Source organism: Protopterus annectens, chromosome 3.part0, assembly GCF_019279795.1.
Source record: "Protopterus annectens isolate FY-2018-M chromosome 3.part0, PAN1.0, whole genome shotgun sequence".
In the NCBI taxonomy this organism is placed as follows: Eukaryota; Metazoa; Chordata; order Ceratodontiformes; family Protopteridae; genus Protopterus; species Protopterus annectens.
Genome location: NC_056731.1, coordinates 136,385,441 through 136,408,904, shown reverse-complemented (window position 1 = coordinate 136,408,904; position 23,464 = coordinate 136,385,441). Strand labels below are relative to the sequence as shown.

Sequence of the window (23,464 nt, the reverse complement as noted above, 5' to 3'; positions counted from 1 at the left end):
CTTGTCTTTTTCTTTTTGTATCGCATACGTTGTTTGATACTTTATACAGCATATATTGCATATACGTATGATTTGGTGTAAATCACTTGAAATATATTGCTCATATTATTTTTTCATGTATATGTTTTTTGGGGAGCATTTCTTCCCAGGCCTTCACTGTAAAGGGGTTTCACACTCAAATAATCTTTCTTGGTCAAGAAATCCATTAAATAAATAAATAAAGACCTGTGCATGATGCCAAACTTAGGCTGCATTCCCAAAATGGTGGGCATTATCAATATTAATTTCAGCCAGCAGTCCAGGTCATGTGCTTGACTCACACACTGCAATTTTCTGCAGTGCTGTGTTAATGGTGTAATGGTCCATGAACCACTTCTTCCTTGCACAGGTGCAATTGGGTATAATTTCTGTAATTGCTTAGCACTCTGGTATTCTTTACCAACTAATGCACAGATATTCATAACAGCTATGCCAACTGTTTATACTGCAGGATTAGTGTTTTTTTTTGGAAATGTTCCTCACTGACGGTGCAGGATTAATAAAGGATAGTGGAGTATGATACTAAAAGGAAAGGAGAAAGAAATCTGTGAAGCAATAGATCAAGTCATTGAATGTGTCTGTAAGGATGTTGGAAAGGACAGCAAAACAAATGCTGCTTTTATAGCTGCTGCAATTCTAGGAAGATAGCGGGTACTAATGGAGACTGAAAGGGCAGCAGTATGATATTTGCTGAAGTCTTTGAGACAGCCTTGGACTGTGTGGAAAAAGTAGTAGAAGTTTGGAGATGTAGTTCAAAATCAAGCAAAAACAAAGTTTGAACCTGAGTCACTGGAATCTACAAGCTTGGGAGGTGAGATACTTAAAAGCATCCTAGCATTGAGGAAATTTTATGTGGATATTGTGTCAGAGACATAAAACAGTACTCTATATTATTTACAAATGAGGTTCCGAGATGGTATCAAACAGAAAATTTGCTGCGATTATAAAACAGAACTTGAAGATGAAACCTGAATATGTGTGTGCATTTATTTATGCAAAAGAAGAAAATATATATCAGCACTGGCTTCCATTAGCTTTACTAAGAATTATTTCTTCAGTGCAGTTTCATTGGTTCAGTGAGTCACACACTTGCTTATTGGTACTGTAAATTTAAAAGGCTGTGGGTTCCATTCCCATCTTAGGTGTTAGGATTAATGCTTTAATGCTGTCACTGCAGTGCAGTGTGCAGCACTCCTGATAATGGCATCCTTCAGATGACATGTTAAACCAAGGTCCCATTTTCCTCAGTCGGTGGTACCTCAGAGGGATGTAGACGATCATATGGCACTTATCAAAAAAAGAGGAGGGACATTCCGTGGTTCTATGACCACATTTCCCCTAGTCAGTTTGAATACCACCTCAGGTATCTCCTGGAAAGGAGCTGGTCAACAAACTGCAAACAAATAAATAATCAGAACATAATGGAAAATTGAGAAAGTAACGATGATGCAAAAGTGGGAAAATAATAGACTGAATTTATTTCAACTTTAAGTACAGAAAGAAAATAAAGATGTTGGAGACAATATATTAAATTTATGTACTGTGAAATATGTTTCTATATACTTTAAGAATTACTAAAGACACAGCTATGTAAGGATGTGAGAGCTACTTCGGATGCATGAATGAAGCGAGGCCTACAACATATACACACCAAGATTAACTTATTAAAATTATTTATTTGCTGTCTGCATTAAGGTGTTAGAAGCCTAATTTCTAATGCCATGTGTATCAGTGTATATGGCTTTATATACTTAGCTATTCTTTCTTTTTTTGGTAGTACAGAAAAGTCATATTGTGGTAAACCATGCATTGTATGGGATTGTTGGCAACTGTAATTGTCTGTGGTGGAGTCTTCACTCTGGAAGTTGGCATACAACTTCAAAAATCCAAGCTATGCTTGCGTTCTGTCACACTGCATATGTGCAGACTTTCAAAGCCTATGTTATTCTCCTTTATAAACTGTATTTGCTCATGCTAAAAAAGGTAATATAGTCATTAGCAAAAAAGCAACCAAATATTGATTTAAATACATATCGTTTCCTACCCAAGTGCAATCATCTTCATTTTGTGAATTCCTCGTTGTCATTTCTGTATGATTATTAGATATCTGTGGCAATGTATTTCCACAACACAATTCAGTAGATGAACATGGACAAGCCAGAGTTGATTCAAGCTTGGGTTGAGCTTGACTAGAAGCTGAGTTCTGGCTCATGAACCAGCAGGTTAAAGACCTGAGACAGAGCAGAGCCACAATTTCAAGGTTTCTTTTTTTTTTTGAGTAACTGCTGTCTGTTGACCTGTTCAAAATCTCGATGATGCAGAGGGGTCCCCAAGTCGTCCTCGGATGATGTCTCCTTTGCAGACATCCTTGAAGCCCTAAAACAACGAGGCAGCTGGCAGTCCAAACCTCCCTCTGCTGATGAGTCAGTGTTCCTGAAGGCCTTCGGGGCTCAGCCCTCCGCCTCCTGGGTGTCTCCGCCCTTCAACGAGCTCTTGGATTTGATCTGTCGAAGGCGTGGGAACACCCGACTCTGTGGAACAGGTGCCCGCACGTCCAAACAACTTTCCATCAGCACCTCCAGATAGAGAGTTCCTCATGAAAGGTGTGGCTGTGGATGCTATGGTGGTGGCATCTGCTACACAGCAGGATGTAGCAGAGGCTTCTACGTCCGTCCATCCTCCTAATAAGGAGTCTAGGAGCATGGATCGGTGCAGCGCACCCTTAGTTCAGCTGCCTTTACTTTGAGGTCTCTGAACTACCTAACGCACTTTACGAGATTCCAGAGGGATCTGATTAGGAGCTATCCGATACCCTCTTGGGTAACCTGCCTGAGGAGCTGGCCCAGACGGTTGGATCTCAGCTGGCTACGATGTCATCCATCTCGAACTCGTCCATGAGGCTCATCTCAGATGCGGCCGAGGGGCGAGTAGAGCTGCAGGTACAGGCATTGTGCTCTGAGGCAAGCCTGGCTTCGCCTGTGTCATTTTTCACGGAGGCCTTCAAGTCTTCATTAGCCGGCCCATTTGATGGGTCCTCCCTGTTTGGGCCCAAGGTGAAAGACACACTTACCCGCTGTGAACAGGAGGGTAAGACTCTGACTGCCGTGGGCACGATTTTCCACTCCCTTCGGCCTTATTCCAAGGCTAAAAGAGGAGGGAAGATGTGGTTCGGAGATCGCAGAAGTCTTACTCCTCTCAGCAGGAAGGTTCCCCTCCAGAGGCAGAGGAGGGGAAATTCATCAGGAAGATGCTGTCCCAGAGGCGGCAGAGGCCCCCGCAACACTGGAGACCGCGAGTCCTTTCGTGGCTCCTCAACTTTTCATAGTCCCTGAGGGATTGCCTGGCTGTGCTGCTCCGGAGCCAGTCGGGGGTTGTTTTTCGAAGCACCTAAAGGCCTGGGAAAGGATCACTCAGGACCGATGGGTGCTTCGAATTATCGCCGGAGGTTACACCATCCCATTCTGTTGTCCCCCCTCTCAGTCCAAAAGAATCCCGGACCCGCCACCCAGTCAACGGGATACCGCAGCCATAGAAATTTCAAAACTGCTGCAAAAAGGAGCCATCCAACCGGTCCCCGCAGACCAGATCGGATTAGGGACTTACTCAAGATTCTTTTTAGTACCAAAAAAGACCGGGGACTTGAGGCCCATTTTGGACCTAAGCAACCTAAACCGTTCAGTCAAGAAGTCCAAGTTCCGAATGGTCACTTTACAAACCATTCTCCCGTTGTTGGAGAAAGGTGTTTGGATGTGCTCCATAGACCTCAAGGACGCGTATTACCATATCAAAATACATCAAACATCCAGGAGCCACTTGCGCTTCAGCCTAGGAAGCAGTCATTTTCAGTTTCATGCGCTGTCCTTTGGTCTCACCACAGCCCCCAGGGTGTTCACCAAATGCTTGGCAGTAGTGACTGCTCACTTGAGGAGTCTAGGATTCCAGGTGTTTCCGCATCTAGACGACTGGCTTCAACTGCCACCTCAAAGCATCTACTTCTACAGAGCCTGCAGGCCACAACATCACTGGGCAATTCCTAGGAATCACCTTCAATTGGCCAAAGTCTGTGTTACGGCCATCTCAAAGGATAAAATTCATAGGGGCAGGGATAGATTCAAACCAGATGTGGGTCTATCTACCTGCAGACAGAATTCAGATCATACAAAGTCAGGTTCGAGCCCTACTCCCCAAGTCCAAAGCCCCAGCCAGAATGGTCTTGCAACTATTGGGATCGATGTCTGCCACAGTTCTGCTAGTTCCCTTGGCAAGGTTACACATGAGAATCCTCCAGTGGCTTCTCTCAACTCAATGGTCCTTTCAGGAACTCCCTCTCAATCATCTAATATGGATCACAGAATCTTGCAGACGAGACCTTCGCTGGTGGCTAGTGTCTTCCAATTTGGATCAGGGACGACCCTTTGCTCTTCCTCCTCCGGCAGCCACGTTGACCACGGACGCCTCCCAGATGGGGTGGGGGGGCATTCCCTGGGCAGGTCAGTCCAGGGCAAATGGCATCCGGAAGAGACCTCTCCACATCAACATCCTAGAGATGAGAGCAGTACTCCTGTCCCTTCAAGCCCTTCACTGTTACCTCCCTCAGGGCGTAATTGCTGTTCACACGGACAACATGTCAGTTGTCTGGTACCTGAACAAGCAGGGAGGGACCAGATCCTATCCTCTTTGCAGAGAAGCGATGAGGGTCTGGGAATGGGCAATCTCAACCAATCGCTTCCTAGTGGCAACTCACATACCGGGCAAATCCAATGTCGTAGCCGACAGGTTGAGCAGGACCATCTCTCTCCTCATGAGTGGTCTCTGAACATAACTATTACAAGACAGATTTTCAGCGAATGGGGAGTTCCTTGTTGCGACCTCTTCACTCCTCTGAATGCAAGTGCAAGGATTTTTTCTCCCTATCCCCGGCTCCGGGGAAGAGCCCTATGGACACGTTAGTCCATCCTTGGCCCACCGGCCTGCTTTATGCCTTCCCTCCAGTTCCGCTACTACCCAAGGTAATTCAGAAGGCTTCTCTCTTAGGGAGCAAGATGATCTTAATTGCTCCTTACTGGCCTCGTCAAGTCTGGTTTCCCTATCTTCGAAACATGCTCTGGAAGGTCCATGGTTCCTGGACCAGATCCCAGACCTACTGACTCATCAGTCGGGACTACTACACCAGTCCCTACACACATTAAGATTGACGGCCTGGCTCCTCCTCTTCCAACCATAGTCAGGAGACATGCACTAGACCCAGAGGTAGTGCATTTTGTCTTCAGCCCACAAGTCGACTCACGAAGAAACTTTATTCTAGCAAATGGAAAAGATTTGCTATATGGCTCAACTCCGGGCCTGGACCCCATTTCATAGCAGAAGTACTCAAGTTCCTAACCTCTCTTTTCAACCAAGGCTCTTCTGTTTCTACCATCAAAGTACAATTGGCAGCAATTTCTAACTTTCATGAATCCATAGACCCACATTTAATGAGTAACAGGTTGTGTAAGACCTTCTTGAAAGGTGCTGCTCTATTAAGACCTCCAGTTTCTCATCCTGCACCTCCATGGGATCTGGATATAGTATTACATGCCTTAACTTCTTCCCCCTTTGAACCGGCAGCTACCTGTGATTTAAAGTTTCTATCATGGAAGACAGCTTTCCTAGTGGCAATTACTTCAGCCAGAAGGGTTTCAGAACTTCAAGCTTTGTCAGTAAAACCTCCGTACTTGGTTTTCATCCAGACAGAGTTTCTCAGACCAAATCCTTCTTTTGTTCCTAAAGTCTGCTCTACTTTATGCTTACAACAGTCATTAGAACTCCCAGTGTTTTTCCCAAAATACTCCAATGAAGCGGAATTTATTTTCCACACACTAGATGTCCATAGGCAGTTACGTTTTTATTTGGATAGGACCAAACAGTCAAGGAATACAGATCAGTTGTTTGTGTCCTTTGCAGAAAACAAATTGGGCAACGAGTCACAAAGGTCACTATTGCCAAATGGATCAGGGACTGTATTACTCAAGCTTATATTTTTCTAACGAGGAGCTTTCCACCTCTGTCAAGGCTCATTCTACAAGGGCTATGGCTACTTCGGTAGCATTTCATTCTAAGCTTGCTATTGGTGACATTTGTGCTGCGGCTACATGGTCTTCCCCAAGATACTTTCATTTCTCACTACAAATTAGGTGTGGCATCTAGAGGACGAGCTTCATTTGGTTCCACAGTGCTCAGGAGTGTTTTCCAATGAGCCACCCAGGATTTAGGTGCTAGGGCGCTGTCCCATCATTCAGAATGTAGGCTAGATCGGATCACATAACATCTTTTAGTTATGTACTCACCATAACTTCAGATGTTTGGGATCCATCTCGCCTACATTCCTATAACCCACCCTCCTTCCCTTCCTTGAGATCAGAGGATATCAGAAGGTCCGAATCCTGTTGTTTCATCTTGAAACATCTAACAATGTTATATAAACAAGCTGTGCATGTGTGCATGAATGCGGACAAACAAGATCTGGGGGATTAGTGGTGGTGCATCCTGGGATAAAGAAAGCTCAGCCAATAAGAGGCCTCGCTCTATAGCATAAGCGTGCCGAGTCGGAGCCGAGGTATCGGCTCCGAACCCATCATTCAGAATGTAGACGAGATGGAACCCAAACATCTGAAGTTATGGTGAGTACATAACTAAAAGTTACTTGTCTTTTTCTTTTTGTATCGCATACGTTGTTTGATACTTTATACAGCATATATTGCATATACGTATGATTTGGTGTAAATCACTTGAAATATATTGCTCATATTATTTTTTCATGTATATGTTTTTTGGGGAGCATTTCTTCCCAGGCCTTCACTGTAAAGGGGTTTCACACTCAAATAATCTTTCTTGGTCAAGAAATCCATTAAATAAATAAATAAAGACCTGTGCATGATGCCAAACTTAGGCTGCATTCCCAAAATGGTGGGCATTATCAATATTAAGTTCAGCCAGCAGTCCAGGTCATGTGCTTGACTCACACACTGCAATTTTCTGCAGTGCTGTGTTAATGGTGTAATGGTCCATGAACCACTTCTTCCTTGCACAGGTGCAATTGGGTATAATTTCTGTAATTGCTTAGCACTCTGGTATTCTTTGCCAACTAATGCACAGATATTCATAACAGGTATGCCAACTGTTTAAACTGCACGATTAGTGTTTTTTTTGGAAATGTTCCTCACTGACGGTGCAGGATTAATAAAGGATAGTGGAGTATGATACTAAAAGGAAAGGAGAAAGAAATCTGTGAAGCAACAGATCAAGTCATTGAATGTGTCTGTAAGGATGTTGGTAAGGACAGCAAAACAAATGCTGCTTTTATAGCTGCTGCAATTCTAGGAAGATAGCGGGTACTAATGGAGACTGAAAGGGCAGCAGTATGATATTTGCTGAAGTCTTTGAGACAGCCTTGGACTGTGTGGAAAAAGTAGTAGAAGTTTGGAGATGTAGTTCAAAATCAAGCAAAAACAAAGTTTGAACCTGAGTCACTGGAATCTACAAGCTTGGGAGGTGAGATACTTAAAAGCATCCTAGCATTGAGGAAATTTTATGTGGATATTGTGTCAGAGACATAAAACAGTATACTGTATATTATTTACAAATGAGGTTCCGAGATGGTATCAAACAGAAAATTTGCTGCGATTATAAAACAGAACTTGAAGGTGAAACCTGAATATGTGTGTGCATTTATTTATGCAAAAGAAGAAAATATATATCAGCACTGGCTTCCATTAGCTTCACTAAGAATTATTTCTTCAGTGCAGTTTCATTGGTTCAGTGAGTCACTCACTTGCTTATTGGTACTGTAAATTTAAAAGGCTGTGAGTTCCATTCCCATCTTAGGTGTTAGGATTAATGCTTTAATGCTGCCACTGCAGTGCAGTGTGCAGCACTCCTGATAATGGCATCCTTCAGATGACATGTTAAACCAAGGTCCCATTTTCCTCAGTCGGTGGTACCTCAGAGGGATGTAGACGATCATATGGCACTTATCAAAAAAAGAGGAGGGACATTCTGTGGTTCTATGACCACATTTCCCCTAGTCAGTTTGAATACCACCTCAGGTATCTCCTGGAAAGGAGCTGGTCAACAAACTGCAAACAAATAAATAAGCAGAACATAATGGAAAATTGAGAAAGTAACGATGATGCAAAAGTGGGAAAATAATAGACTGAATTTATTTCAACTTTAAGTACAGAAAGAAAATAAAGATGTTGGAGACAATATATTAAATTTATGTACTGTGAAATATGTTTCTATATACTTTAAGAATTACTAAAGACACAGCTATGTAAGGATGTGAGAGCTACTTCGGATGCATGAATGAAGCGAGGCCTACAACATATACACACCAAGATTAACTTATTACAATTATTTATTTGCTGTCTGCATTAAGGTGTTAGAAGCCTAATTTCTAATGCCATGTGTATCAGTGTATATGGCTTTATATACTTAGCTATTCTTTCTTTTTTTGGTAGTACAGAAAAGTCATATTGTGGTAAACCATGCATTGTATGGGATTGTTGGCAACTGTAATTGTCTGTGGTGGAGTCTTCACTCTGGAAGTTGGCATACAACTTCAAAAATCCAAGCTATGCTTGCGTTCTGTCACACTGCATATGTGCAGACTTTCAAAGCCTATGTTATTCTCCTTTAAAAACTGTATTTGCTCATGCTAAAAAAGGTAATATAGTCATTAGCAAAAAAGCAACCAAATATTGATTTAAATACATATCGTTTCCTACCCAAGTGCAATCATCTTCATTTTGTGAATTCCTCGTTGTCATTTCTGTAGGATTATTAGATATCTGTGGCAATGTATTTCCACAACACAATTCAGTAGATGAACATGGACAAGCCAGAGTTGATTCAAGCTTGGGTTGAGCTTGACTAGAAGCTGAGTTCTGGCTCATGAACCAGCAGGTTAAAGACCTGAGACAGAGCCGAGCCACAATTTCAAGGTTTTCTTTTTTTTTTTTTTTGAGTAACTGCTGTCTGTTGACCTGTTCATTCAGTATACATGTCCCAGGTCAATATGTTGAAATTATTCTAATATTGTTGCAGCTGTTTTACTTTCCTCACCATCAAGCATCACAGATGTGCACAGAATTGAGCTGCCTTTTGGGGAAGGGGTGTGGAGGCATCTTGTACAGGAAGGTCCAAGGTCATGATATAATCACTGTTAGCAAAAAAAAAGTGTTATGTCTTGTTGGGGGCAGCATATGTGTTTTCCAATCACAATATGAAACAGCAACATATTACTGTAGTTGCTATTTAATTATTAGAATACATGCCATCTTAGATAGCACAGATGTTATGTGAGTACTGTATGTATTATGTTATTCATCGTGAACTAGGATTGTATTACTGTTACTTTTATACATGCAACTACATCTACTTCTTGTAATCATATACTTAAATTCATCTATATTGTGGAGCTTTTCTCCCTGGACCTCCGCTGAAAAAGGACCTGTGTCCAGTCGGAATTTCCCTGTCAACAAATGTAAATAAATAAATAAATAATAAAATAAATTAATTAAGAATAATGTTTACATTTTACTCTTATTGTGGGCTGCCTTAAAGAAACTGAAATATTGCTTCTTACATAAAAGTAACATAATCCAGCATTTCACAAGGCATTTGTTATTTCATTTGCACAGTGTATTTAGTTTTCAACTTAGTGCTGTTTGACCATTTCCTGGAAAGGATGATGATGAAGCTGCTATGCACTAAATCATCATTAGACACAAGGTGAAAAAATGAATTTCTTTCTACTAGCCAGGGCAACATTCTTGGTCATGCATGCAAAGTATTGTACTTCTGCGCTATGCTTATTATATTTTTTCCTAATTTTCATTGTCAGCAGACCATTAGTTTGGGCATGGCAAAGGGGGTGGCAGGGTGTAAGCTGTTAGGACATGTTATTAACAACTGTCAACATTCATTCATTAACCAGTTAATGCTGGCAATGCTAATGTGTATTTGGCTGTAACTATAGTTTTTTAATTAAATTATTTGCTCTGAACTTCCAGACATAGTTGTTTTTAACTGAGCTACTGTTCTAATTGTCTGTTCCAGCTCTGCCCTTACTGGGCGCTGAGAGACTAGCCGGACCCTTGGCTCAGCTCTGGCTTGAATCATCTTCACAAATCCCAAGCTTACCCACCTTTATCAGCAGGGTGAAGTATTTTACAATAAAAATTCCCCTTTAAAATATATTTATATATTTACATCATCAATTCTCTGCTCCAAAGTGTCATCCGACTGATCATTCTGTCATCTTCTACAAATCAACCAATCAGAAATGTGCTTTGATCTGGATCTTAATTCATGAATGAAGACATTGTGGTCCCCTAGATTTAGGTGATTCATTCCCACTGAGGTTCAATTTTTCATATTATGCAGTGAAGAAACCCTAGCTACCATGTAAGATGCATAGTCTTCAGCAATGGGAGACCATTTTTGTCAAACAAATGAAGGCACAGACCTTGACCTTGATGATCCTAAAGTAAAGAAGCTATACATCAAAAGGAAAGTCTGTCAATTGAACCACTTTGAGTCTTAGTAAATTATTGTAAATTAGGTAGGTGGGACAATGAAGACACATCACTTCCCTACTCACTGCAGGGCTCCATTGTGTTCCATCTTTGAGACAGATGGTAGATCATCCTATTCACTTTCCTATGGAAGGCTGCAATTCTTCCCTCAAGGTTTCTGCATTTTGGACTATACATTCTCTATCCACCTAGGGAATATTAGTTTCCTCTGCCTACTAAATAATAAGTTCCAGCCAAGCCAATATTCCTGTCACACTGCTCAGCACTAGAAGCCTAAACAAAATGTCTGCCCAAGAAGCCTTCCTGACCCTTGAAAATATCCATATTGGTATAGTTACAGAAGTGTGATTCCAGTTCACTGACATCATGTTCTACCTATTTAGACTCTGCCCAGACTCTTTCTCTTACTGATTGCTGTTTATTGACTTCTACCTTTTCAACAAGGCAGCAAATGATCCTTTGCTGCTTGAACTCTTTTGTGTTTGAAAAAGTGGTTGCCTCACACACAGTCACTCTAGGGACCTAATTGTACACTGTAATCTAAAGAAAATATGTTGGTGGGATCAAAATCTTTTACAAAGAAACCCAGCCTATGAAATTAGCTTATTCCATATGTCACTGCAAAGCAGCTCCCCTAAGACCTTTTCAAAAAAAAAAAAAAAAGAAACTAGACAAACAAATGAGAATACAAATTGTATTCCTTGTCTCACACATCTGTCCCGCACAGATAGTGATGGAAAGTAGTGGGACATTTCCTAGGTTGTTTATGGCCTATGAGATCACGTTTGTTTTCTATCTATGATCCTATGAACTTGTGAAATTGCTTGAAGCTTCAGGGTTTTCACATGGTTATTATAAGCAGTAGATGAACGACAGTTGGCTTAAGATTTAAATACATAGGTCTGGGGCTTATACCGGTAATACTGAATGTGACACTGACACAGCTTCAAACAGACCTGTGGGCACTGCTAGAAAATTGGAAGCAACAGATGGCCAGTGAGATCACCTCTGGATGGAATGACACATGACCTACCTCATCTTCCTCCTCCTTATATTTTCAACCACAGTTTGCTCCCATTGCTTGCTGGTCACCAGTTCACTTCTGGTCACTTGGTCCATCCATCCTCCATAACAGTGGTGACAGTCCTGCAGGAGAGCCTATCATTAAAACACACATGGGGAATGGTGCATGCTTTTTCCTGATTTTGCCTTAAAATCCTTGTGCACACTTGCCTGAACAAGAGAAGGGGGCATGGAATGGGCAGAATGTAAAGGACGATCAGCCTTATTTTCTCAGGGGATGTGTCCTTTGTTCAGTCTTACCCAATAACTCTGAAGAACACAAAGTGGTTTCCCCCAACATTCATCAGAGAAATCATACTTGCCAAAGTCCTCTGCACCTATCCTGGGAGAGGGCCATGTCCCCTTGACTCTTCTCCCTCCCTCTTTTACCCCCGCACTTGATCTTCCAGTGCTGGGTCCATTAACTGAAACCCTGTTGCCTGAGTAGCAACCGGGGCTCAATTGCCCTTTCTGCAGAGCCTGACTCAACCTCCTTAATTTTGTGTTGATATCACAGATGTTGGTTAGGCCTGTTTCTGAAAGAAACCATATCAGTGAAGCACACCCTCTCACAAGATGTCACTGATCCCCTTCACAGTTTTTTTTAACCATCTAATATATGACCCATCCATTCTAAAATCTCAGAACAGTTTTAACCCTGATTGTTTTTTTTCTACTTGAATTTTAGGGTATAGGAGGTTTTTCATATTCTTTGTTAGATATTTTTCCCAGTGACTCTTCAACAACTCTAATTAAATGGCAACATACATACAGTAACCATATCCAGGAAAGTATATTATGGCTGCCCTTTAACTGCCATCATGTCTGAGAATATTTTAGAAATAACACATGCTGCTTGTGTTTTGTCAGTAATATTTTTTCATTCTTATGAAGTTTAGCTGCATGCAATTAATGGAAGAGGTTTACTTCTGAATTCTAGTTAGGATAGGTGAGGCATGTCACTATTTTTGCTTAACTGTTAACTACCAAGATTCCCTGCTTAAGAATTTAAGTAAAACATAAAAATCACAGATGGATCTGTCTTATGAAATAAATGACAAAGAACAATATTCACTGCAGCTATGTTTTTATCTGCAATAGTTTTTTCGTCATGACAGACCCTACAGTCTCAGAGTGATATGAAATGTGTTGCTCATGTTATCTGCAAACAATTGTTTAACACATATACAAATATAGACAAGCATTTCATACATCCCATGTAACCCTGCAGAGATTGACCCAGTGCCTTCATACATTATATTATTCTTTGCACAGATAAATAATTAAGGGACATAACAGCTTACTCTTTCTGTACTCACAATAACAACTGAAAGAAAACTATGCATGTTAGGCCACTAACTTCAAGTTACTGCACACTATTACCATATTTTTTATTTTTTTTTTTTTACAGCTGGCTGGTAACCCTATATATTTTAAGGTATAACCATTTTAAACCTAAATCATATACACTTCATACAACATAAAGAAACTGTCAGCAATTCCAGTTTAATGTGATGTATCTTGTTAGCATACATACAAAATGGTGAAACTTGTATAGAGAATGACATGTAGAAGCATTTTTAAATGGTCTGTTTTAAAAGAACTATTGGATGTTTATTGTGCTCATTGCGTTCAAATTGTTCATTTTCCATCACTATCCTCTTACCTAAACCATAAGCGCATTCAACTGCTCCCATATATTAAATGTGCTCAGTAGTTAATATAGCTGTTGGGATTGTCTGTTCTGCCCATCAATAATAATCATTCTTGAGCATACATTTCCAGTAAAGGAAAAATGCATAACATCAGCAGCCATGAATGCAGCCAGTGTACAGCACTAAATCACTGATCCTAATGTACTTCTTCTACAGTGTATCACAGTATCTCACTATGTTAGCATGCTCTTGTGATTAGACATACATCATAATTATATATTCTGTTAAAGCCATACCTGTAGGGGATGATGTGTCCTCCCCAGGAAACAAAGAGAAAGATGGAATGCATCCATTGCTGAAGGAAATGTCATCAAGTGCTATGTCACCTTTACCAGTAGGTCCAAGCTGTCCCAAAAAGACAACCTTAAAATCATCTTTACTTTGAAGAAGAATTTCTTTTCTCTGCCAAAAATTTCCCTGGCTTCGGCTGAGGTTGAAGAGCAAATATTTCTGATTTTCCACTGTTACTATGTAAAGTTCAAGGTTTCCAATACCTTTGCCAAACATGTGATAGAAAAAAGTTATCTAGAATCCAAACAAAGATAGTAAATTAGATCATAAACATACTTCTAAAATGTAGAACAAAGTCAATACTTTCATCTTATTGATTTTCTTGTAATAATATGGCTTGCCTGCTTCATCTGTTGCGAATCACACATTGTGGATTAGTCAAAATGTTATTTACAGGAATTAAAAGTATTACATTCTTCACGTGTTGAATACACTGTTGTAAATGCCAGAGTTTTTGCACATATTGTGTTACAGATAAAGTGTTGTGTATATACTTGTGCCTATATATTGTTATTGGCTTTCATGCTTCTTTTTCACTCATTTAGCCCTGCTGTTGTCAGTCATTAGCACCTTCACAATCAGTTAGGCCACTCATTAGGGACAGCAAATCACAGGAAGCTGTCATCCAGACAGCCTTTGGTGTACTGTAGTTAATGGCCTAAATCCTCATTCCTGGCAGCTTCTGTGTGTGGTGACGTCTGCACAGGATTGTTATGCCTTTACCTACAGAGGATGTATGCAAATCCTACCCATCCTTCCCAGAAGGATACTGTATACCACAGTTCAGTAGGAACAAGAACAAGTCTCCAGGCGGCAGGCTGTATTCAATTCAGCACAACATCACCATTGCATAAGACTCACCCAGCTTTTTCCTTGCAGATATGACAAGGCAGTGTTAACTGTTCTCTCCTATCTACCCTTTTTGACTGCTTCAGCACATAGGATACTAATTGATCCCAGCTCATCTGGGCTTAATCAGGGATATTCAGGGATTTTTCCCTCCAAGGCATATGTTACAAAGTTCATGGGTTGCTGCTATATTTTTTTACTTTGTATTAAACTATTTATGACCATAAATATAAAATGAACAGCAATTTGAAAAAATAGGCTATATATGATAAAATAATCTATGTAAAAATGAAACTCTCATTGTACTATGTCCATGACTCTTCTTATATCTATATCTATATATATATATATATATATACATATATATATATATATATATATATATATATATATATATATTCAAAGTCTGCATATTTAGAAAAAATATCTCTACCACATGTATAGTTGAAATGAGGATGAAATATTCCTGTACTAATACCTTTATATAATATCTGTAGTTGCAATGACAGTAATAAAAGTATCCTCCTTATGTGCATATTCAGAATGTTAACATTTTCCAAGTTCAAGTGTTTATATCTAAAAAGACTATATGATGTGCAGAATATGGGCAGGATAAAATGAGTAGTCACTGATGTTTCATTTTGAGACACAATAACCACATAAGATAACATATACCTGTCTACCACATAGATGTCAGTTACAGTTATGAGTGGGAGAAATCCAGCACATCTTATGTGGGACCAGATAGGCAAATCACATTAGATAATGGGCAAAGCATACGTCAGTACCCTATTGGAGAACAAACATTCTCCAGCAGGGTATTAATGTGCAGACATTGCCTGGTAAAAAACAAGCCTGTTGCTTCACAGCAACATATTGAGTTGTGAAGCATGACCTAAAAGAGCAAGTTGCTGCCGTGTTTTTTACACGTGCAAAACTCCACTGTTTTGCTTAGCAAGCATAAAATAAATAAATAATAAATAAATATAAAAAATATATAAAAAAAACTCAATTAGCAAATGTAACTGCAGGAGCAGTTACGAGGGCATGCTGTTTACAATCCCTTTCACACACTTAGTGATGTGAAAGAATAAAGAAAAAAATAATGACAGCGATCAATAAAATTACCTACGATCAAATTATTTTCTTTAGTTGGACACAATTGCTTGTAGGTGTGTAAGTGCATGTGTGTGTATGTGTGTGTGTGTATGTCTGTGGCTGTGTTTACGTTTTTGTAGACAAAGAGAGAGAGATGGAGAAAGAGAAAACATCCCTCCCATCCTCTTTGCTCAAGAATTGTGAGGAAAAACTAAATTCAGAGTCAGTGTTTAGATATAGAGCAAGATGTGTTCTATTACCACACACTTTATGAATGCAAATGATGCCAGAAGACAGCTCCAAGAACACCCAGAAATATATTGTTAGCACTTTCGTTCATCCACAATACACAATGAATTTCATCAGATAACATCACCCAAAATTCTTCACAATTATATAAGCCTGCCAAATATGCAATTTAGAATTCAATTAAAAGAAACATTCCTTTAAAATCCCAATACAGCTTATATATAAAAAAAAAAATGTTTCCACCCTATATTAGTATACAAAAACAAGCACAATAAAATAGTTAAAATAATAGAAAAAAGTTTTTTTTTGAAAATACATATTAAAACATTATAAAGCAAATCAAACTGAAAAAATAAGAAAATATTCCTCATATGCTATCTTTCCAAAGATTCTAACTTCAAGATACATTTGATAGAACAATATTCATGGAGCCCAGGTGGGGCATAGGCATTAGTCCTTAGCTGTCATAATAATTCACATTCTTCCAATCTTAAATCCCAGGGTCCACCTCTTATGTTCTTGTTGACCTGTTCTATTATGGTAAACTCAAACTGAACACTGTATGAACAATAAGAAGTATGAAACTGTAATGCTATAATGTCTGGATGTAATCCTCAAAAGGAGTTTCAGTAGAATCATAAAAATTGAGAGGTATGAATGGAGGTTGCAATGCCTTGCACAGCAAGTATGGGTGGAGGTTGCAATGTACTGCACAGGAGGCTTGGATGGAGGTTGCAACGACTTGCATAGTAGGCATGGATGGAGGCTACAATGTCTCGCACAGGAGGCATGGATGGAAGTTGCAATGACTTGCACAGGAGGCTTAGGTGGAGGGTACAATGAATTGCACAGGAGGCATGGGTTGAGGTTACAATGTCATGCACAGGAGGCTTGGGTGGAGGTTGCAATGACTTGCACAAGAGGCATGGGTGGAGATGCAATGACTTGCACAGGAGGCATGGGTGGAGATTGCAATGACTTGCACAGGAGGCGTGGGTGTCGGTTGCAATGATTAGAGGATGCATGGATGGAGTTTGCAATGTCCTGCACAGGACGCATGGATGAAGGTTGCAATGCCTTGCACTGTATGGAATTTTCATTTAACTAATCACAACAAAACATATCTGTATTCAATCAAGAAATAGGATTTAATTTGTGGGCAAATGTGTGTTTCTGTCTATATTTTTAAGAGCCTCTTGTGACACTGGGATATCTATTAAATTGTTTCATATTTGTTTTTTATTAATATATACCTTTTTGTTCTATTTTTGATGAAAAAGGAGTTCTTCCTCCTAATGTCTCAAGTTTGATGTAGTATTTTAATCATTATTGGAGGAAGTACTTGAAATATTTTTTTTCACAGTCACAAACGCAAACGCACATAGAAATGCACACACACACACACATACACACACACACACACACACACACACACACACACACACACACACACACACACACACACACACACACACACACACACACACACACACACACACGCACACTGCCTGGAGGAATTGTGTATTTTTGCTTAAGCAGGATCACCTAGAGATTGTGTATTTTCAGTATAACCCATGTATGAAGTCAAACAATTGCAATTTATACCTTATCTCAGCCAGCAGTTCCACTCCTCCTGGTGGATTGTAACCCTCTAATTCACTTTTAGACATGTGGAAAGTACATTCACTGAAAACAAGCCAATGTAACATTGCTATATTGGTCTATTAAGTAATCCACTAGCAATTATATTCATGCCACTATACTGCTAGCAATCTAAATACTCTGTCTTACCTCCTTATATAGATAAAACAATTACTGGCTATTTCCTTTTTCCCTCTTTACTTATATTGCTATTTTTTAGATTTATTTAGATTTATTTTATCTTTTTCACTCTAAATCTCTTTTTCTCTACATTTCTCTCCATGTTTAAAGCATGATATCTTATAATATTTAATCTGGAAAAGTTCTACCAGTGTCAACAGCAGGACCAAAGAAGTTTGAAAAGGGTGGCATTCTAACTTTAATAAAGGGACATTTGATGGACGGTTTTCTGACTCATGGGCAATGTACCAACAATGATAGTGAAGAAATAATAAGCAACACTAGGGATATGGCAGAGTGCTGCACCCCTAGTGTTATGTCCTCACTAGTAAGATTAAATCACAAAATGGTCTGCCTTGTAATAAAGGTAAAACTAGGCCCCCACCTAACCCCAAAAACTTCTTTAAGGTAAACTGCCCTCTATTAAGGGATGGCATAGCTACTTTTCAGGCTCCCCCAAATCCAGAAAATACAGAAACCTATGCAAAGGCATACACAAAAGCCGTGTATAACTATATACACAACTGCATAAAAATAACAGTATCAAACTGAAATAAACCCATGTCAAATGGCAAAAACAAGCCACCCTGATGGACCTCTAGTATTAATAGGTTAAACAACAAAAGAAAGAAAATCCTGTTGAGAAGTAAGAGGAAATGTGCACAACAGAGAAATAAGTCCGACATTAGTCTAAACAAGTGAATCAGGGTACTAGTCAAGTCTATGAAAGCAGACTTTGATGTAAAAATAGCCTCCAAAGCTAATGATAACCATAAGACGTTTTTCACTTATGTCTGTAGTCTTAAGGGCAGCACCCAAAAATGTGGGAATTAGTTTTAGATGGCATCACCTACACTCAGCCAGAAGACATAGCAAATCTGCTGGCTACCAAATTAAGCCCAAATTTCACCTCCCCATCACCCCAGTTATCCCACAAAAATACCCTTCACCACTCCACTGCCAATTATCACCAAAGAACAGGTTGCTACTGCACACTCTATGTTAAAATCATAGCTTCAATTGGGCCTAACAATATATCAGGTTGCCACTTAAACAGCTCAAATCAGCACTTATCAAGCCCATTAAGATTTCTATTTATTTACAGGATGCAGGATGTCTTTGTCCCGATAGAGTGGAGGACAGCAACAGTTATCCCTCTGTATAAAAGTCGGACCATCTGCTGACCTGGGAAATTACAGACCCACAAGTTTGACTAGTCTTATATGTAAGGCCATGGAAAGAATAATCATGGACCAGATAAATGACATAGGAGACATCCAAACACTGGACTTGACCCAATTCAGCTTTGCCAAAGGCAGGTCATGCCTACTGAATCTGGTGGATTTCTTTGAGAAAGTCACTAAGGCCATGGATAAGGGTAAAAGAGAACATAGTGTGTAACTCGACACGGCCAAAGCATTTGACTCAATTTCCCTCTCAGGTATTATAAATAAGCTCACAAAACTGGGCGTAACTCACTATGTCACCAGGCAGATAACCAATTAGCTAACAGACAGGACACATGTGGTTAAGCTGAGTGAATCCAGATCCAGCAAGAGGTCGGTTACTAGTGGGGTGCCACAGGGCTCAATACTGAAACCACAACTGTTCAGAATATGCTTCTCTGAAGTCAAGGCAAATGTGGAAGACCTCTGGATGACAAAGTCTGCCAACATTTGCAAGCAGGGGCCAATCATTAAATCACCCATTGACACAGATATCCTCCAGAAGAGTCTAGATCAGACAAATGATTGGTTCCAGAAGCATGGCCTAAAACTAAATGCAAAAAATGCATTATCATACCCTTTGGGAAGTCAAATGCCCCTGCAAATTACAAAATCAAAAGCACGCCCTGTAGAGTGGACTCAGAGGTGAGAGATCTAGCTACACAGATAGACAGTAGCCTGAACTTTGACCACCATGTGTCCACAGTGGTGAGGAAATCCTTTTATGTGACACAACTTATAAGTAAATGCATGGCATTCAGATACAAGGAAATTATAGTTCCGCTGTACTCAGCCATCATTAGACCAATAATCGAGTACAATGCACCATTGGCATGTACTTGACTAGGCACATATAGCAGCTGGAGTGATGTCAGAGGTTCCTCACAAAGAAAATATAAGGTATAAACAGCATGAAAAAAGCAGATAGACTAAAATCCCTATCTAAACAACAAAAAATGATGGCAGCAAAAGGAAATAAAGTTTCAGATTTAATCCACAAACTCAAGACAATTCTCCAAGTAAAAATCCAAGCCAAAAGTAAGCGTTTTCGTCTCCTACAATGGAGACTTCTTCAGACTAATGGCTTCAGCATAAATAAACACATTTAAATACTAAAATAACAGTCAATTAAAATAATTGACAATTAACAATTAAAAGCTTGATTAGCTATTTTAAAACAACAGTCAACGCATAAGAACACATGCCTCTAAATACATTCCCTAATGTTTCAATCCCTTCCTTTTTAAATACATTATAAAATCTTCTCTGTTATTAAGTCCTGGGGGAAAACATGCATTTAGCCTAACCTGACAGCAGTATTCCAACCACCCTAATTCTTCTTCTACATTTATAGTTTTAACATTTGGATGCACTGAAACATTAGGGAATGTATTTAGAGGCATGTGTTGTTATGTGTTGACTGTTGTTTTAAAATAGCTAATCAAGCTTTTAATTGTTAATTGTCAATTATTTTATTGACTGTTATTTTAGTCTTTAAATGTGTTTGTTTATGCTGAAGCCATTAGTCTGAAAAAGTCTCCATTGTAGGAGACGAAAGCACTTACTTTTGGCTTGGATTTTTACTTGGAGAATTGTCTTGAGTTTGTGGATTAAATCTGGAACTTTATTTCCTCATGCTGCCATCGTTTTTTGTTCTTTGGGTATTCTATCAGTTAATAGCGTGCTGCTGTGTTTTGAGTTCTTTTGAGTTTTTGTTGCAGCATGGCAGTAATGGAAAGAAGTTCTGCTTCAGGCACCAGTTTTACAGCCGTCTCCGCTGGCTGTGTGCTGAACGATACTCCGAGCGGTTCGTTCATTGTGAACGAAGAAGGTACTGTGAATTCTATTAATAAAAACCAAAGGAGAACTGGTTTAAATGTCAGCAATAATGAAGATTTATTGAAGGGGTGTTTAGCTCCGCCTGTTAACTCGTTTTCTCTTGAAGGTAATGTTTTACCGTAACCAAGTATTAACTATGTATATAATATGCAAGAGAGGTTTAACGTTTTAGAAAAGGATTTGTTGTCCTTAAAACTTCTTCAATGGGACAACTTATTCTTCGAAAACTGTTTAAAAGTAAAGCAAGTCCCCAGAGGACTGAGAATCAAAAATCTACCTAAAGAATTCACTGATAAATGGCTTGATATCAACCAGAAGGCAGGACTACAATATATGGAACTGTTGCGTGAAACCAATATCAGTAAAATAGAAGATATTACCACTAAAGTTAAAATTAACTATGCTATACTTAAAGAAAATACCTCCAGGGACAATTTCAATAGTAAAATGGTCCTTATTCAAGAAAATTTACTCAAATTAAACGAGGAGCTGTGTCAAAGAAAACAAAAATGTTTTATAGAGACAGAAATTAATATGCTAATGGCATTGCCACAGCATATGGGTTACAATTGCAAGCTAATGTTAGCAATACTATGCATAAAGATCCTAATGCTAATGCTGTTATCTTTGAAGAAGAAGTTAACACTGTAAGAAGGTCGGAAAGACTAGGTAGCAAGAATAATATGCAAGTTGTTGTGGCTGACGTTCATTTTAATACTACAGGGGAAATCAGACAACATACCAACGAACCAGCAGTTAGGCCTAAAGTTAAGGATGCCAATAAAACTAAAACAACCAGCGAGGAGGTACATTCAAAAGGAACTGTGAGAGATGGAAATAAACAAATTATAGAGGTATATCAAAGAATAGATAATCCAAAAAGACCATAGGCCCAAGTGACAGCAGATGGTTACAAAGAGAAAACTAATTATAATAAACAATAACAGTCACAAAAAACTGGGTTGGCAGGAAAGGTCCAAGAAAGAACTGGAACAACCAACAAAGACAATGGAAGACGTAAATAGTGTGAACTTCAAAATTATTAACTTATGTAGTAAGAATATTTCTTACGATGACTGCTGTGTGCTAAGTAAGGGGTGGAATTTTGCCCCAGCACAAAGGGCCAATAAACTAGTTATGATAAATGAGTTAAGAGATTATGTGAGGAAATTAAACCTCAAATTAATATTGGGAACCCAAAAATGAAATAAATGTGAAATTCACAAACCTAGCTGTTATAATCCACCTTTATCTAAAGAACTGGAAATGTTTCTCAATGTATGTGAAATGCAGATGCTAGAAATGTTAGAAAATTATACTAACTTTAGATATTATAATCTAACTAAAAAGAGAAAGAATGTTTTGATGCTTTAGTTAAAAATGAAAATATACTTATTTTTAAAGCTGACAAAGGAGGTTCGATGGTTTTGTTGGATAGAGATGAATATGAGAGAAAAATGAAAGGAATGTTATCTGACTCCAATTTTTATAAACCAGTCAATTTAACAGAAATAAAGAAGGGATTTTTACAAATAGAATCATGTATAGATGAGTGGTTCTATGCTGGGAGAATAGACGAGAAAATGAAAAGAAATATAACTAATAATAATCCCAAAATAAGTAGGATTTTTGGATTACCTAAAATCCACAAAAATATTGGTTGTCCTCCTTTAAGGCCGATAGTAGTTAGCAGAAATAGTAAAACAGAGGGAATGTCTTTTGTAGTTGATAAACATCTGCAAAAAGTTGTACCTAAGAGCATCACATACATAAAAGACAGCTATGATTGTATCAATAAATTGAGCAATATCAAGGTCTCTGTCTCCTATATATTATTAACTTTAGATATTAATTCTTTATATACTATGATACCAAACAAGGAAGGAATGGAGATGGTTAGAATGGAATTACTAAAATCAAGAGAATTCTCTTCCAACACAGTGAGACTACTAATGGAAATGATAGATTTGGTCTTGAGCCACAATTACTTAGAATTTTATGATCAATTATTTGTGCAAACAAATGGTGTTGCTATGGGTGCTGCCTTAGCTCCTAGTTATGCTAACATTTTTACGCAAGGATGGGAGTCAGCCAATATTTTTGAAAGTGTTTTTGTAAAAAATATAGTCAAAATGCTGAGATTTATTGACAATGTTCTGATAATATGGGATGGCACTAGTGATGAATTAAATGAATTTTTAAAATATATCAATAATTGTTCTTATATTAAGTTCACGCATAATTTCAGTACAGAAAAAAATCAATTTTTAGATTTAATGATTTATAAAACTGATGGTAAATTAGTTTCTAAGATTCATAAAAAAGAGTTTCAAAATAATATGTATTTACATTATTCAAGTTTACATCCTAAAAATACTAAGTTTAACATTGTAAAAGGCCAAATAAATAAGATTAGTAATTTGACGAAAGATGATGAAATTTTTCATATTGATTCTGATATCTTTTGCAAAAGAATGCTAACTAGAGGGTACCCACAAGAAATTGTAGATAAGGTGATGGCAGAAGAAATTATTAAAAGGAACAATACAACTATAGTTAAACCAAAGGAGAAGACTTCTGTAGACTATACTACAGCTCTAGCATTACAAAACAGTACAGACTCCAAAACCATTAAAAGTATAGTTAGAAGAAATTGGGGAATTCTTAAAGGAAATAGAGAAATTATAGAGAAATTAGG

The 23,464-nt window shown here is 38.7% G+C and overlaps 1 protein-coding gene across 1 annotated transcript in view; it reads right to left on the bottom strand.

Annotated features, from left to right (window-relative positions):
• The window catches only part of MALRD1 (MAM and LDL receptor class A domain containing 1), a 3,217,568-nt gene that overhangs the window by 2,017,479 nt on the left and 1,176,625 nt on the right, over nt 1-23,464 (bottom strand). The window contains exon 14 of the mRNA XM_044065510.1: nt 13,630-13,918. Coding sequence (XP_043921445.1) covers nt 13,630-13,918 — 289 coding nt within the window. The remainder of the gene's footprint in view (nt 1-13,629; nt 13,919-23,464) is intronic.